At 60.3% G+C, this 16,363-nt stretch overlaps 1 protein-coding gene across 4 annotated transcripts in view; it reads left to right on the top strand.

Moving 5' to 3' along the window:
* The window catches only part of RNF220 (ring finger protein 220), a 258,507-nt gene that overhangs the window by 203,285 nt on the left and 38,859 nt on the right, over positions 1 to 16,363 (top strand). For all 4 annotated transcript variants that reach the window (XM_056815246.1, XM_056815245.1, XM_056815244.1 and 1 more), the window contains exons 3-4: positions 9,742 to 9,904; positions 12,138 to 12,183. In XM_056815246.1, coding sequence (XP_056671224.1) covers positions 9,742 to 9,904; positions 12,138 to 12,183 — 209 coding nt within the window. The remainder of the gene's footprint in view (positions 1 to 9,741; positions 9,905 to 12,137; positions 12,184 to 16,363) is intronic.

Below are 16,363 nucleotides of genomic sequence, written 5' to 3'. Positions count from 1 at the left end.
TCAGTTTCCTCATCTGTAAGATGGCAAAAATAACAGCACCCCCCTTCCGGGCTGGTGGTAAAGAATCAAATGAGACATTTATAGAGCACTTGGCACAGCGCCTGGCACATAGTAGGCGCCATATAAATACCGGCTCTCGTGATTACTATTTTTTTACTGGAGCAGAGGCCAGACAACTGCTGATTGGTTGTGTTCTAGTAAAGATTCTTTTGCGTGTGGGTTAGACTGGGAGGCCGCTGAGGTCTCCTCCAATTCTCCAAGTCTGTGATTACATTTTGCCTTATTAGGTCTGACCCCGTTCTTGCCTATTTTGACATTTTTCAAGGCCCCCTTTTTTTTTCAGTCTTAGAACCGATGCTGTGTATCGACTCCAAGGCAGAACCGTGGTGAGGGCTGGGCAATGGGCGTCAAGTGACTCGCCCAGGGTCACCCAGCTGGGAAGTGCCGGAGGTCAAATTTGAACCCAGGACCTCTTGGCTTTAGGTCTGGTTCTCCATCGACTGAGCCCTCTAGAAGCCAGTAAAAGCTGCTTTTCCTATCTGCCATGTTAGCTCAGTGCCACCTGGGCCACGTCTGCCTTCCTTTTGAAGGGCTTCTTTGCTCTCTTGGCCTCTCATTCAAGTCGGGGAGGCCCTGGTCAGCTAAGTGGCCAGGAAACCTGGACCCCCAGGATGCAGCTTGCTCATAAAGTCACCGTCTTCTCTAGGCTTCCGTTTTCTCACCTGTAAAATGGGGCTAAGAACCCTTCGCCTGGATTTTATGAGTATCAACTGAAAGATTATCTCAGCTTCCTTTGTGCCTCAGTTGCATTTATCTCCTAGACACTGAAGCATTTTGTAAAAGGCCTATGCCCTGGGGCATCCAAGCGGCTCACTGGATGGAGAGCCAGGCTTGGAGTCAGAAGGTCCTGGGTTCAAATCTAGCCTCAGATACTTCCTAGCTGTGTGACCCTGGGCAAGTCACTTGACCTCAGTTGCCTAGCCCTTACTGTTCTTCTGTCTTGGAATCAAGACTTAATGTCACGTAAAACCAGTGGATTTGCTTGTCATCTCCTGGAGTGGGGAGGGAAGAGGAGAGGGAGAAAATAGGAATCATGTAACCATTTTAAAAATTAAAGAAATACTTAATATCAGTTCTAAATCAGAAGCCTTCTAGACTGTAGAGTGCCTTGGAGAGGCTCCAGTGCCTTGTAAAGGAAAAGCAAATGGTCGGTGAAATCCTCTCTGAAGAGATAAAAAGTCTCACAGCTTGGAAAGTTGCAAGTCAAGCTTTCCTTACACGTAGGAGGGTTCAGAGGTGGCCGGATGGGCAGCCATTAATGCCCTCATGTCCCCCTGGCAGATCTCCAGCGGAGAGCCCTGATCAGATCCTGATCAGATTTTCCCACCACACTGAGTTAGCTGACCAAAGACCATAAGGAGTCAAAAAGATCAGAGCATGGCCTGGATCTAAGACTCACTAGAGTAGGGCTCCATAGAAAGCCTTACGCTTGGGCTCAAAAATAACGGGTAGTAATAAATACGAATATCTAGCATTTCATAGCGCTCCAAGGCTTGAAAAACACTTTAAAATATATTATGGAAAAATCAGACTCGCAAGAACAAGATGGGTGAGGGGTTGGTTCGATAGCAATTGGGCTGAAAAAGAGCTGCGGGCCTGAGTGGACAGCAAGCTCCCTCTATGAGTCAGCCGGTGGTGGAGCAGAGCTTCCTGGAAGGAGGTGACCCCCCCCCGCCCCCCCCTTCCCCGGCTCTGCTCAGCCCACACGTGGAATCTTGGGTTCCAGTCAGGGTGCCACCGTTTGAGGAAGGGCGCGGACAAGTCAGAGCGTGTCCAAAGGAGGGCAGTCGGGATCAGGAGGCCATTGAGGCTGCGGTGTAGGGAAGGAAACGGCAGCAGAGAGGACTCAAGGAAGGCTGGAGGACTCCTCACGGGTGTCCTGAGGAGCAAGATCAGAGGCCCGGAGGGAGGGCAGAACCAGCTCCCAGGAGAACCCCTAAGCAGCAGGGGATGGCGGGCGAGGGCGGCCTCTGCCTCCTTGGAGGCCTCCAGCTACTTGTCGGTTACATCGTGGGGGGCGTTCCAGGCTCCTCCCACGGAGGAGGATTGGTGTGTCCGGGTCGGTCCCACTCCAAGGCCGCGCACGCCCTCCGGACCATCACAGCCTGGGCTCCCAGGACGATGCCGGGGGCGGCCCCTTCTCAGGCAAGTCCTTTCTGGAGTTGCCTCTCCAGCACACCCAGCATGCTCCGGGGCATTGACACCGAGCAGCAGAGCCTCCCCGTTCTATAGAGGTCCCTATTGTGACGGTTAGGATGCGTGTGGGGATGGACACTCCCACAGACAGACAGACAGACAGACAAGGTGGCAGACTCCGTCTCTGTCTCTCTGTCTGTCCGTATCTCTGACTCGGTCTTTTTCCATCTCTGGTGGGTCTGTTTCCATGGGTCTCTGGCTCTGTCTGTCTGTCTGTCTCTCACACACACGCTGGATCTGGGGAGGAAGGTGCAGCCGGCTCAGGGGTCAGAGATGTCTGCTGGTCACTTCTTGCCCTCCTTCCCTCCCTCCCATCACAGCGTGTGGAGGGGCCCCCGCGGGGGCAAGAGGCCAAGTGACCTAGGCAGTGGTCCCCTCCAGGGCTGGACCCACAGCGACACCTACTGGCCACAGAGGGCCCGCCTGCTCCCCCTGCTGAGCCGAGCTCCCCCAGGAGACCCCCCAGAGCAGGGGGGGGTCCTTCCGGCCGGCCCAGCTCGGCCTAGCAGTTGGAGGCGATACTGACTCCTGCCAAGAGGCTGGCACTTAAGGAGTTCCCGATTCCAGCCCCAGGCTCATGGATCTACAGGACAGAGAAACTGTCCTTTGTCAGATCAGGAAACTGAGGTCCAGAAAGGTCAAAGGAACAGTAAGCAAGCATCCGAGGGGGGATTCGAACTCAAGTTCGCCGACCCTACTGGAGCCGACTCTCTTTCGTGGCTCCTCACCTATGCTCAAGGGGGGCAGCACGGCCGCAGGGGAGAAGAGTAGTGGACAGAAGGGCGCCTTCCCCTCTCCTTCCGCCTCAGACTCGGCCTAGATGCCGGACACACACTGATAGAATGAAGAAGCAGAAAGAGCCTCAGATGGGAGCAGAGCCGCTGGGGTCGGCTCCAGCAAGCCCAGGGTTTCCCGTCAGACTGGACACGGAGCTCCCGGGGTTGCACCCTGGATCCGCCACGTCTCTGCCCCCTTTTTGATCGGTGAGAAAGCTGGGCCGGACAGTGCCCTCCTCCGGCACTCGGGGCTCTCTGGGGGCACCTGTCGGGCACCGGCGTCCCTCCTAGAGCAGAGCGTGAAGGGAGCCGGAGCTCCTTCCTGGGGGAAATGCCAGGCTCCCAGAGCCCGGGGGGCTGCCTGGGGGAGTTTCGGAGGGGTGGGATGGGAAATGAGCTCAGCGCCATTTGTGATGGCATCTGGCGGGCTCTCCTAGGGGTCAGCCCAGGTGGGGATGGGGTGGGAAACCAGGGAAGACTTCCTTAAATAAGGAACGAGTCCGATTTCAGTCATCAAAGACGAAAGGGAGAAATGTCAAGAGGGGAGAACTGCTTGAGCAAAGGTTTAGAGGCAAGAGGCTCTAAGGAAGTGAGGAGCATCCTAGAGTTCATGGAGGGGATAACAGGCTAAGGCGGGAAAGGGGCCAGATGGTGGAGGACTTTGAATGCCGAGGCAAAACAGGGCACTGAGGAAGGCAAGCCGGGAGCTTCTGTGGGTGTTCCAGAAGAGGGTCCATCAGCGCTTCCCAGAAGGAAAGTGAGGCTAGCTGAGTGGAGGACAAATTAGGGTTTTGGGGGAGGGGAGGGGAGGGAAATAGGGAGGGGGAGGCCAGAAAGAGCCCCCAAGGGCGCGTGGCTATCTCTGGATATCCAAGTTCTGCCCAGCCCTGCCAACCCTTCTCCATCCAGGTGGGGAAAGTGCTCCAAGTCTGCAGGAGCTCCTGTTGTCTCATCCCACCGGATGAGTCAACAGGGCAACAGTCTGCTGGGGGGGGGGGGGGCGGGGGCATTTGTGGGGGCTGCCTTAGTGGTGATTAGTTAAACCATCCGTCTAAACAGTCAATTGGTTCCAATAATTAATATTCCCACTCTGCCATGGGGGGGTGGGGGGGTGAGAAGAGCCAGATCCAGACGGAGAAGGGAGCCAGAAAGGAGGAAAGAGTGTAGAGATGGGGAAGGGGAGGAGACGGATGGATGGGGGGGGGGGAGAAGGGGGGGCAAGACAGATGGAGAGGAGAGGAGGGAAGGGGAGGGGGAGGGGCACAGGAGAGAAGCTGAGGAGAGGCACAGGAGGTGGGATGGGGGGGGGGGCTGAGCAGCCTTGGTCCCCACCCCCGCGGGGCAGCCGTGGAGGCGAATAGAGGGGGGGGGGTGGCCCAAGCACCACTATTAATCTCTGCTCCGAGTGCGCTAACGAGGCTAATGCGGGCAGTGACAGGGCCCATCTCGCCACCTGATTTAGGGGCTCAGGACGGAAGCAGCTCCAGGAGGGGGAGTGGGGCGGGAGCCTGGGAGACACTAAACCGGCCAATAAATCTCAGCCTGAGCCCCCCACCCCACCCGCCCCCTTCCAGTCCTCGGAATTAAAACCATAGAACTGGGGGCGGTGGGGATGAGGCGCCTGCTGAGCCGCGCCCTGGGGTGGGCTGTTCGTCCCTCTCGGGGTGGGGCCGACCCGCCTGGCCTCACCCTGGCCGGGATTGGGGAGGGGGCACCAGGAACCCCCGCACCTTCATTTCTCAGGTCACTGCTTGGCTAATGGGCTATTAATTTGCTCAATCGTCCCCTGTGAGGCAAACTCAATTTCTGCTGAGCCTCTCCCCTGCCCGTGGACAGCTGCGTGATTGATGCAAGGGCCAGCTGTCACCGGGCAGGGCCCGCCCCCCAGCCCCCCCCCCCCCGTGCCCCCTCCCCATCCGCCCCCAAAGGAAGGTGGGCCCCGCCCCCAGGTGAGAGCACCTGCGCCAGCCTGCCTCCACCCCGGCTCCCACCTTCTCCCCGTTTGCTACCTAGTCCTCCTCCTCCTCCTCCCCGCGTCCTTTTTCTCCCCTTCCTCCTCCTCCTCCTCTTCGCCAACCCGCCGCCGACCGCCGGGGCTTAGAGCGGAGTCCCAGAGACCGCCCAGCCCCACGGGGGGAAACTGAGGCCGGGAGAAGAAAGGAGGCCCGAAGCAGGCCTTCTTTCTGCCTGTCTGCGCCCCCCACACACACACCCCCTCGTCGGGCCCGGAGCAGCGGGCCAATCCCCTGCCGTGTGCCCGCGGCCCTGTCGGCTGCAATGAGAAACGACAGGAATATTTAAGGACAAACAAGGTTTCCCCAGCGCAATTTACGGCGCTTCCAGGCGGCCCCAGATGGGGCCAATCTGATGCTCGCCAGCAAATCCAATCGCATTTCCTTATCGGTGCATTATTTCAGGCGTTATCTGGCGCTGATGTGCTTATCAATTCAATTCCAGCCCGGCGGCGGCCTGCCCCCCCTCCGCCTCCGCCGCCCCGCACCCCCCTCCCCTGGCGAGCACACGCCGAGCCCCTCTGTATGTGCTCAAAAGCTGCAAAGTAAACAGGCACGGGGCCGCCCCCCCAGGGGACCCAGGGAGGAAGCGAGGCCCAAAGGAGGCCAGAGCGGGAGGGGGGGAGGGGGCTTCAGGCCGGCCCCTCGGACCCCCCCCCCCCATCCAGCCGCCCAACCGGCAGAGGTGAAGGTGCCCCATTAATTCCGGCTAAAATGACAAATTCATCTTCGACGACAATTAAATGAAGTCGGTAATTGATGCTAATTGATCTTCGGAGGAGAGGGCTCCCCTCAGCTTCCGCCTCCTCCCAGCCCCTCCCCCAGGTCCCCCAGCACACGCCTCCGCAGCCCCAACTTCCTTCCCGGCACACCTTCCTTCTCCCCAGAGCCTGGCTCTGTCTGTTTTCCATCTGGGTCCGGCCTCTCCCTCCCTGCCTCCCCCAGGCCAGGCTTTGTCAGTCCTGGCTCAGCATCCTTCCCGGAGGAGGAGGAGGATGGCTGGGAGAGGCCGGGGAGGGCCAGGGCGGACAGGGTGCTCACAGGTCATCCTGAAGGGAGTTCCTCCGGGGGCTCCCGCCTGGCACCTGGGCTCTCGGGCCCTCGGGGGACCCACCCACCCACGCCCATCCCCAGGGGGCCCGGAGGAGAGGAGGAGAACCGAGAGCCGGTGCGGCCCCTCCACAAACAGGCAGGATGCATTCTCCCCCCCTCCCCGCTCACTTCAGCCACTGCAGATGCCTATTAATCCTGACAGACGCAGGCCAGCCTGGGTGGGTAATGCAAACTGATCCATCAAACGCCCGCTCAGATCCCCCCCACCCAGCGGGCCAGCCCCCAGCCCCCACCTGCCAGCTCCGGAGCCAGGGGAGGCCCCACTAGACAAGTGTATTACATGGATAATGTATGGACATATTAATAAAAATGCCTGAACAGCCAGCCCGTGGCCCAGCCCCGGCCATGACAGAGCACATATCACTGGCAGCTGAGCGCGCTTGACGCGCCGTCTTACCAGAGTGATAACCTCGGCCTCCCTCTCCCTGCCGCTTCCCTTCCGGGAGCCTTGCGTGGAGGGGACCGCAGGCATCCGTGGCCCCATTTTACAGATGCGGAAACTGAGAAGTCTAATTCCCCGAGATCATGAAATTGGGGGTGTCGGGGCAGGATTTGAACCCTTCTCCCCCACTCTATTTGGAGTGATAGCTACCCTCTGGGCCTGAGTTCCGGGTTCTTGTTGGCCGGGCTCTGCATCCTGAGCCCCACAGTCAGTTAGGGCCCACTACCGTATGCACAAAGTCATGAGCTAGGGAGGAAGAGTGCAGTTTGGAGATCCACGTTCTAGTCAGATCACCTCTACGTTCCGGGTTCCAGTTCCAGGCCTAGAGTCCAGATGAGCCTCGACCTTCTGGAGGCCCCTTCCTCTCACCCCCGGTGTTCAGGCTTTGCCCCGGGATCTCGGGGACATTTGGGAAGAGGCTTTCCACATGGGCCGGGGTCCCAGGCATCACCCACTGGCACTGCCCAGAGACCTGGCAAGTTTGCAAACCTCTGGGCCCCCTGCTCATTCTCTGGAAGGGTGGGACTCGAATCTGACACAGGTACCAGCTGGGCCTGAGCAGCCCTTCCCTTTCCTTTACTCCTGCCCAGCACCAACGGCAGGCACGATGCCATCACCCTCAGGCATGCCGTGCCCGTCCTTGTCCTCCTGATTTCAGAATCAACCAAGGGGCAGCTGGAAGGCTCAATGATAGGAAGGTCCTGGATTCAAATCTGGCCTCAGACACTTCCCAGCTGGGTGACCCTGGGCAAGTCACTTGACCCCCATGGCCTAGCCCTGACCACTCTTCTGCCTTGGAACCAATACGCAGTATTGATTCTAAGACGGAGGGTAAAAGTTTAAAAAAAGGAGAATCCCCTCAGAGAAGGGGAGGGGGCTTATCAATTCTCTGCTCTGGTAGCTGAAGATCTGGCCTGAGGAAGAGGGATCAGATCTGTAGATTGCTTCTATTTGTCCCCAGAGGCGAAGCTGTGAACCATGTCTGGAAGATGTAGGAAGTTTGAGGCTGGATCCTGACAGGTCAGGGTTATATCAAAGGGGAATGGGCTGCCTCCAGAGGTGGTGAGCTCCCCATCCCTGGAAGTATGCCATCAGAGGCTAACGGGCCACTTGTTGGGGAGGGACAAGGTTCTTGTTTAGGTCCCTCCCCTTAAGCTTCTGCGGCCTTCCTCATCCTCCCAGCCAGCATCTCTGTCACTGCCAGGGCCGGAGGAACGAATGACGTCCTGGCCGCAGGGCCCAGAGGTCAGGCAGGGCCCAGAAGGGCTCCTCAGCCCGGGAGGCCCAAGAAGGACCAAGGAGACAGGCAGGAGAAGAGCGGCTCCGGCGCCTGCACCCCCCCCTCGCCTCCCTCCCTCTCCTCTTCCTCACTCCTGGGCTCACGCTCGCGCGCGCTCAATCAGCCGCTGTCAGACCTCCGGCCTCGGCATTTTGGTGAAGAATCTCTCGGCTAAAAATTGTTGTCAGTCCCATTTCCTGGTTATCAGCAGGAGGGCGGCTGCAGCCTCGCCCGGGGATTAGCGGCCCACGTCTTAGGACGGGCAGAGCATCCGATAAGGCAACGCCGCGGCACCGCCAGCCACCGCCTTGCCTCCCCATCCATCATCTTTAGAGTTGACAGCCCCCCCACCCCCCCCCCATCATGTCTGTCCTTGCCCAGCTCCAGCTCCCTCCCGGGATGAGCGCGCCGCGGCAGGCTGGGGGGCACCAAGGACAGGGGGACCCGGAAGAGTCGGGCTTAGGCCTGGGGTCATCCCTGCCGGGCCCCCTGCGTCCAGCCCCGAAGCCTGCGCCCCAGGAAGAGCGGGCCGTGTCTCGGCTTTGTACGTGCCCGCCGAGGAGCAGTCCGGGTGGCGGGGGCCCCTTCAGAGAGCCTCTCCTCCAGCCCTGCAGAGACTGAGAGGGAGGGAGGCCAGGGAGGGGAGAGGGCACAAGCAGGAGCACCGAGGCACTGGAGGCAATGGGAACCCCCCCAAGGACCTGGAGTCCCGGCTCCGCTCCAAGACAACTCGGGGCTGGACGGGACGGCCTCCACCTGGGAGCCTCCAGGCTTCGGGGAGATCATCGGTGGTGTTGGAGGCTGTGAGGGTGCAGGGAGGGTGCCGGCAAAAACGGGGAGCACGAGGTGATGAGGGTCTTGAAACCACTGCCAGGCTGGCCGCTTGCGGATGGAGGAGGGATCCCACATCCAGTGGGCTGGTTCTTTTAGGAGCCGGGGTGTCCCTCCTCACCTCAGCAGCCTCCAGCACAGAGAGGATCTGGGGGTCAGGGTCCGGCCTATGGGGCCTGGTTGGGGTACAGGGGTGTCCCTCCTCACCTCAGCAGCCTCCAGCCCAGAGAGGATCTGGGGGTCAGGGTCCGGCCTACGGGGCCTGGTTGGGGTACAGGGGTGTCCCTCCTCACCTCAGCAGCCTCCAGCACAGAGAGGATCTGGGGGTCAGGGTCCGGCCTACGGGGCCTGGTTGGGGTACAGGGGTGTCCCTCCTCACCTCAGCAGCCTCCAGCACAGAGAGGATCTGGGGGTCAGGGTCCGGCCTACAGAGCCTGGTTGGGGTACAGGGGTGTCCCTCCTCACCTCAGCAGCCTCCAGCCCAGAGAGGATCTGGGGGTCAGGGTCCGGCCTACAGAGCCTGGTTGGGGTACAGGGGTGTCCCTCCTCACCTCAGCACCTCCAGCACAGAGAGGATCTGGGGGTCAGGGTCCGGCCTACGGGGCCTGGTTGGGGTACAGGGGTGTCCCTCCTCACCTCAGCACCTCCAGCACAGAGAGGATCTGGGGGTCAGGGTCCGGCCTATGGGGCCTGGTTGGGGTACAGGGGTGTCCCTCCTCACCTCAGCAGCCTCCAGCACAGAGAGGATCTGGGGGTCAGGGTCCGGCCTATGGGGCCTGGTTGGGGTACAGGGGTGTCCCTCCTCACCTCAGCAGCCTCCAGCACAGAGAGGATCTGGGGGTCAGGGTCCGGCCTATGGGGCCTGGTTGGGGTACAGGGGTGTCCCTCCTCACCTCAGCAGCCTCCAGCACAGAGAGGATCTGGGGGTCAGGGTCCGGCCTACGGGGCCTGGTTGGGGTACAGGAGCCGCCACCAGCCTCCTGCCTTATCTTTGTGTCCCCCTGACGGTATCTGTCCTCCCTCCCTCTCTAGGTAAGAAGAAGGCGGCGGCGGCGGCCGCGGCGGCAGCGGCAGCGGCTGCCCTATTTGACAGCCAGGCCCCCACCTGCCCCATCTGCCAAGTGTTGCTCCGACCCGGGGAGCTACAAGAACACATGGAACAAGAACTGGAGAAACTCACCCAGCTGCCCAGCAGGTAGAGGCGAGCCCAGACTTCCTCTGTCCTGCCCCTCCACTCGGATCTTCCCTGGAACCTTGCCCCCCTCCCCCCCATCCCCCCACCCCCCACCCCCACCCCGCTGTCCCGGCCCTCCTGCGGCCAATGACCGGGCAGACTGGCTGAGCTTTGGCCCGCATCAGACCCCAGAGGAGCAGGGATGCTGGAGGAGCTGCCCTTGGAGGGGGGGAATGAGAGTGGGGGCAGAGCTCAGCACATTCTCCCGGGGGTCACCCCATCCCCGTAAAGCTGCCCTGGGGAGGGGTGGGGGAGGGCTCAGGCCCTGGCTCAGGGGGGCAGGCTTGAGCCCCCGCAGCCCCTTCTGCTCTGCAGAGCCAGTGAAATCCCGCCTGATCGATGGAGCTGAAGAGCTCCTCGCGACGGGTCGATGGGTTTTTATCTGTCTCGGCCCGGCCGGCCGCTGACAGCGCGCCCGGCAAAGGCGTTCCAAGGGCGCCCCCCCCAAACTGCCTGGCCCTGGCACCTGACGAGGCTGCCTGATTTATCTTAATTTTTAATTGGAAAAAATTTGCGAATTAATTGATTTCCCGGACTTGCCAATTAAGGCTGTAATTGGGTGCGGGAGGGATTCCCGGGAAGGGTCATAGGGGTGGGGGGAGAGAGCCAGGCCTCCCCTCTCCCAGACTCCCCCTCCTGCCCATCACCCACTGCGGCCACCCAGGCCCCCAGCCTGGCATGCCAGACCCACGCCAGGCCCAATAATGTCCCAGGAAGAGGCAGGGGCAGGAGGCGAGAGGAGTCCGGATGTGCTAGGACGTCCCCAGGGAGCTGTCCTGGTGGGGGGCATGGAACGAAGGAGACGTCTCCTGGCATCCTGAGCCTTTGAGCTCTGGGGGTGATGCTGGGGGTGGACCAGGCAGGCCGACCAGTTTGGGGGCTTCCTCAGTGTCTGGCTGGGGACTCCTGTGCTAAGGCTCGGGGCTCCCGGAGGCAGGGATGAGAGAATGGGACGGAGGGCCCCCTCAGGCCCCCGCCCTGACCTTTCTCTCTGCCTTATCAAAAGCCTGGCAGGCAGATGGAGGCGATGGCACTGTTGGCACTGGGGCAGCAGCCAGGAGCCTAGCTGCAGCAGCCGGTGGGCAGGCGCTGCTGCAGCAGCTCTGGGCCTCTGCCTGCCTCGGTGTTTGGTTGGGTAATGAGCTAGATAAACAATCCCCCCAATAGATTAAAGCTCAGCAGGGGGCGGAGGGGGAGGCTCAGTGCGGGCAGCTCCCTGCCTCTTTATTTCCAAGGATAATTCGGTGTAAATCACCTTAATTAAAAGTGCCAGCTTGGGCTGGGTGCAGGAACCGGTGCTGGGCCTGCTCATGATTTAAAGCCCCAGGATCATTCAGTGGCAGGCAGGCAAGTGGGGAGATCATCAGAGCCTCTCTCCTGCTCCTCCCTCCTCCTCCTTCCTGCAGCCTCCATCTCCCCAGTACTGCCATTCCCTGGAGGCTGGGAGGGAGGGCAGGAGAATGGAAAGGAGGGCTGGCATGGCCTCTGTCCTGAAAGGAGGCCCTGGCCCATCCCAGGTGAATGGGAGGGGGCTCGGGGTCCAGCTGGGCCATTCATTCTCTCCGCCCTTCTTCTTCTTCTGACCCTCTCCCTGTTCTACGGGCTTCACCCAGATGTCCACTCTTGTCCTCTCTGTGGACCTGCATGATCAGGGCCATGGGGTGGGGATGAGGACGAGGCCTTGAGGGGATGGGCCTGGTGGCCACGGTCCAGTGATGGTCTGCTCCTTGCTCCTGTCACTCCTGCTTAGTGAGACGGAGATGACTGTGCATACGGATGCTAGGATTAAAGCCAGACTAGACCTCCCACCCTTGTCTCTCAACTCAAGAGGAGGGGCATGGGGAGAACTAGGCTCTGCCTCAATGGGCCTCTGGCCTCAGAGCAGCTGCCAGCCCATTGAATCCAAAGATTTGTCCGGAGCCTAGCTTGGTCTGCAGGGTCATGGCTCTGGGGGCCAATGAAGGAAGGGCAGTTGCATGTCTGCTCTAAGAGCCCCCTCCCCTCAGCTGCTGCCCTGGCTCCCCTGCCCGCCCTGGGAGATAGGCAGAGCCAGGGGACAGAGGGAGACCCAGGGCCCGACCATGAACAGGAAAAGGGAGTCGGGAGGGCTGCTGCTCCTGCCCCTGACTGCAGCCCCCCCTCCCCAGGGGTTCTGTGGAAACTTCACCTGCTTGTCTTCTTTCTTTCTTTGCAGCAAGAACGCCCTCCTGAAGGATGCCATGGCCCCAGGCACCCCCAAGGTAGGTGGCAGCACCCACCTCAGGCACCCATCAGGTGCCCATGCACACATAGCCTATCCCATGCCCAGGTAGAGCCTCCTGCCCAAGCCCCAGGAGGATGGACCCTCAGCGAGCTCCCTCCCTTCTCCCTGGTCAAAATCCCCTCAGCAGCATCCCTGTCAAGTTGTCTTCTAAGGAGGAAGAGGTGGAATTGGCCCCTTCTCCCGGTAGCCCATAGCCTTTGGGACAGCTCTCAAGGTTAGAAGTTCCTCCCAACATCCAGCCTCCACGAGCCTCCTTGCATCTTGCCCTCACTGCTCCTGGCTCTGCTGGGGGGGGGGGGGGGGAGTAATAAGACTGATCCCTCCCCCACAGGGCTCAGGCCTTCACATCCTGGGGGCCAGCTGGCACCACTCCCCTGAGCTTTCTCTTCTCTAAGCAAAAAAGAACTCCTGGTTCCTTCAACGAATGCTCTTAGGACTTGGCTTCTCCCCTGTCTCCCACGAGGTGCCCCTTCTCTGGCTGCTCCCTGGACATTCCTTCCCCAGGATCCCCGCTAGTTCTCCCCATCCCCTGAGCTGCTCCGGAGTTTACCACCCACCCTTGGAGCGGGCATGTCCTCCCCGTGTGGCCAGCCCTCTGCTCCACTGCTCCTGGTAGGGATAAGGGAGGAGGGTTGGCCCCGGAAGAAGGAGCTACCCCGGATGGAATATTCCCAAGGAGGGATGAGCAGGAAGAGCTCACAAGCTGGGGCTGGGAGTCTACAAGGGAGCTGGGGGGCTCTGTGGGGAGGGCTGGAGAGTCAGAGTGGGAAGGAGGAGCAAGGCGGATGAGCCGAACAAGCCCTGAGGTGGCTGGGGTCCAGGGCCTGGGGGTACTGCCTGGCTCCTTGCTGGGCCAGACACTATTTGGGGGGCATTGTAGGAAATCGAGAGGGGAAGAACAAGGCCAGGGTAGAAGCCTTGAATGCCCAACTGAGGAGCTCGAACGTTCCCCTTGGGGAAATGGAGATGCCCTGGTGTGGCCCATGACGGGGCCCTATTTGCCGAATCTGGGGGTATCTGCTCGGCAGCTGCGTGGCCAGGCCGCAGCCTGAGGCCCAGAATCCCCTAGGAGGGGTGGCACTAGTCCAGGCAAGGGCGGATGTTTCCAAGGCAGATGAAATGGGGCTCCACGGGGGCTGGGGCTGCTCTCCCACCACGTCCCCTCCCCTCCCCGGCTCGAGGTGGGGGCAGCCTGTCAAAGCCTCTCTCGTGAGGCTGCTAAGTGATATTTGGCCCTCTTTGGAGGCTGCGTTCAAGCCCTCCATCAGGCAAGGGACACTGTGCAGCATCCCACAAAAGGCGGTGGCGCGGTCAGAGATAAAAGCGGGTGCTAGCGCGAGCAGGCAGGAGAGGGGCTGCTCGGGTGACAGCCGCTGATGGATTGTTTAAGGGAAATAGACTCCCCGGCTTGCCTCAAGCCGCCCCCGGCGGCAGCCCCCACCCAGCACTTAATAGTTTCAAATGACCAGGCTTAAAAGGGAAGTGCATGTCAATGGCACTCGCTGACCCCCCCCCCCCTCCCCCACATCTGGCCCCCTCTCCACCACATCTGGCCCCTTCCTTCTCCCACATATGACCCCAACCACTGGGTGGGGGGGCTCAGGGAGAGGAGCAGCCGGCAGGGGCGGGTCTGATGGCTAAAGTGGAGGCAATTTTGGTCCATTTTCTCAGTGCTGACAAATACCAGGTCACCCCACCACACACACACACACACACACACACACACACACACACACACACACAGGCTTGAGAGCTCACACACACAATTTTGTAAAAACAGAATGTTCCACCTGCCCAAGCAGGGGGTGGGGGAGGACGGGAGAGACCCTGGTCAGAACCCCCCAGACAGTCTCTTTCGGCCCCCCCTTTTCAGAGACGAGGCATTTGTTCCCTCTCTTTGCCCCACACCCATACCCAATGAATGTACAAATGAACACATGTGGGAACGTTTCCAGGCTCCAGAACCAAGACACATGCCAAGCCAGCATCTGCTCACTCTGGCTCCTTGCTTAGCCACAGGGCCAGCCTTGGGGGAGCCGGGGGGGGGGGCGGCTTTGGGAGTGCCCAGGAGGAAGCCAAGGAGGTTCAGGGAGGCACTTGGGCAGTGGCGGTGGGTCCTGGGACTGGGGGGGGGGGGGAGTCAGAGTCAGATCAGGAGGAGGAGGAGGGAGAGAGGAAGTCTTGAACAAGATTGATGGTCTCGTTGCCATTAAGAAAAAAATTAGCCAGTGGCGGCCATCATATTAAAGGGTGAAGAAGCCGTGAATTATTTTCTTAAAGATCTTATCGCTTACAATGATAATTTTACCTTGCGAAAGGCCACTTTTAATGAGGCGAAGAGCCGGGCACAGAGTCATGATTTAATGCCAGCGGTTTTTTTCCCAAGCACATTTTCCCGATCTTGTGCCCGTGTTTAAAAAGCGCTGGTGACCTTTTTTTATTCCACTCGCCCCAGGTGTGAGGCAGCCGAGGCGGAGGGGGAGGCCCTGCCTCTCAGGGTTTATCACCTCCCCGGGGGCCCCTCACCTCTCCCTTCCACAGAGAGATAGATGGATGAGGAGGAGTGAGGGGAGACTGCCTAGTGCTGCCTAGACAGCTTCATGGAAGAGGAGGAGGAGGAAGAGGAAGAGGAGGAGGAGGAAGAGGAGGAGGAGGAGGAAGAAGAGGAGGAGGAAAAAGAGGAAGAGGAAGAAGAGGAGGAGGAGGAAGAGGAGGAGGAGGAAAAAGAGGAAGAGGGAGAAGAGGAGGAGGAAGAGGAAGAAGAGGAGGAGGAAGAAGAGGAGGAAGAGGAGGAGGAGGAGGAAGAGGAGGAGGAGGAAAAAGAGGAAGAAGGAGGAGGAGGAGAAGGAGAAGGAGGAGGAGGAGGAGGAGAAGGAGGAGGAGGAGGAAGAGGAAGAGGAGGAGGAGGAGAAGGAGGAGGAGGAGGAAGAGGAGGAGGAGGAGAAGGAGGAGGAGGAGGAAGAGGAGGAGGAGGAAAAAGAGGAAGAGGAAGAAGAGGAGGAGGAGGAAGAGGAGGAGGAGGAAAAAGAGGAAGAGGAAGAAGAGGAGGAGGAAGAGGAAGAAGAGGAGGAGGAAGAAGAGGAGGAGGAGAAGGAGGAGGAGAAGGAGGAGGAAGAGGAGGAGGAAGAGGAAGAGGAGGAAGAGGAGGAAGAGGAAGAAAAGCTAAGGGAATTCACTGGAATCACACACACACATTGGCAGGATCTCTGAATCGGGGCTGGAAGAGTCCAGGATCCCTTCAGGATTCAGAGGAAGAGTCTGAAGCAGGAAAGGCAAGGCCAGGAAATGGCCAGGCTCACACAGGTAGCGAGCACCAGCATCTCTGGCCATCTGTGCCACCATTCCTGTCCCCGGTCCTCCCTGGCTGCCCAGGCTGGGGACAGGAGGCCAGGGAGGATGAGGCCGGCCACAGAGGCTTTGGCTCAGCCTGGCGCGGTCCTCTAGCCCTCCTCTCCCCGGGTGGCTCCCCAAGCCTAGGAAGCTGGGGAAGGAGGCCCAGGAAGCCAGGGTAGGAAAGATGGAGGCAGAAGAAAGAGGCGGGCCGTGTCGCCGGTGTCCTGGCTCCTCGGAAGGGATTAGTCACTGAGCAGAATGAGATGAGTTTGCCCTGCTTCTCCAGGGGCCTCTGACAGCTCCTTCTGGCCAGGCTAGGAGAGCCGTCCCATTGGCCCTTCGGCACAGAGCCGGTGGCAGCTTCTCGCCCAGCCCCCACCTCCGCCCCGGACCCTCGCGCTGAGCCTGAGGATGCGGGCAGAATTCGGGTCACATCCCAGCCGCTCAGCCCAGGAGATAGAGGATAAATGACCTCTCTCTCTTTCCCAAATTGCTTTCTTTGGGCTGTCACCAGCGATTTCAAACAAGGGGGTGGGGTGGGGGTGGGGCTCGGTTGGTGAAAACCTTTGGAGGGAAGGAAGGGGGGAGGATGAGTGGGGGGAGCAGGGCCTGCCAAGTGCAGATCTCTCCCAGGCACTGAGGGAGACCCTCCCTCCCGCCCCCGCTTCTGGCTGCCCAGGAGGGGGGTGCTGCGGCCGGGAGGCGGGAGGGGTCCGGGCGCGGGCCCCAGCGCCCACTCGTGACCCCAGCTTAGCATGAAAGCACTTCCGCACAATTTAGAAATAGACAGTTTATTAATCGAAGCAGCGGGTATGCAGAAGAGG

This window comes from Monodelphis domestica, chromosome 2 (genome assembly GCF_027887165.1).
Source record: "Monodelphis domestica isolate mMonDom1 chromosome 2, mMonDom1.pri, whole genome shotgun sequence".
Classification (NCBI taxonomy): Eukaryota; Metazoa; Chordata; class Mammalia; order Didelphimorphia; family Didelphidae; genus Monodelphis; species Monodelphis domestica.
Note: the sequence above shows the minus strand (reverse complement) of the source record. Positions and strands in the feature narration are given on the sequence as shown.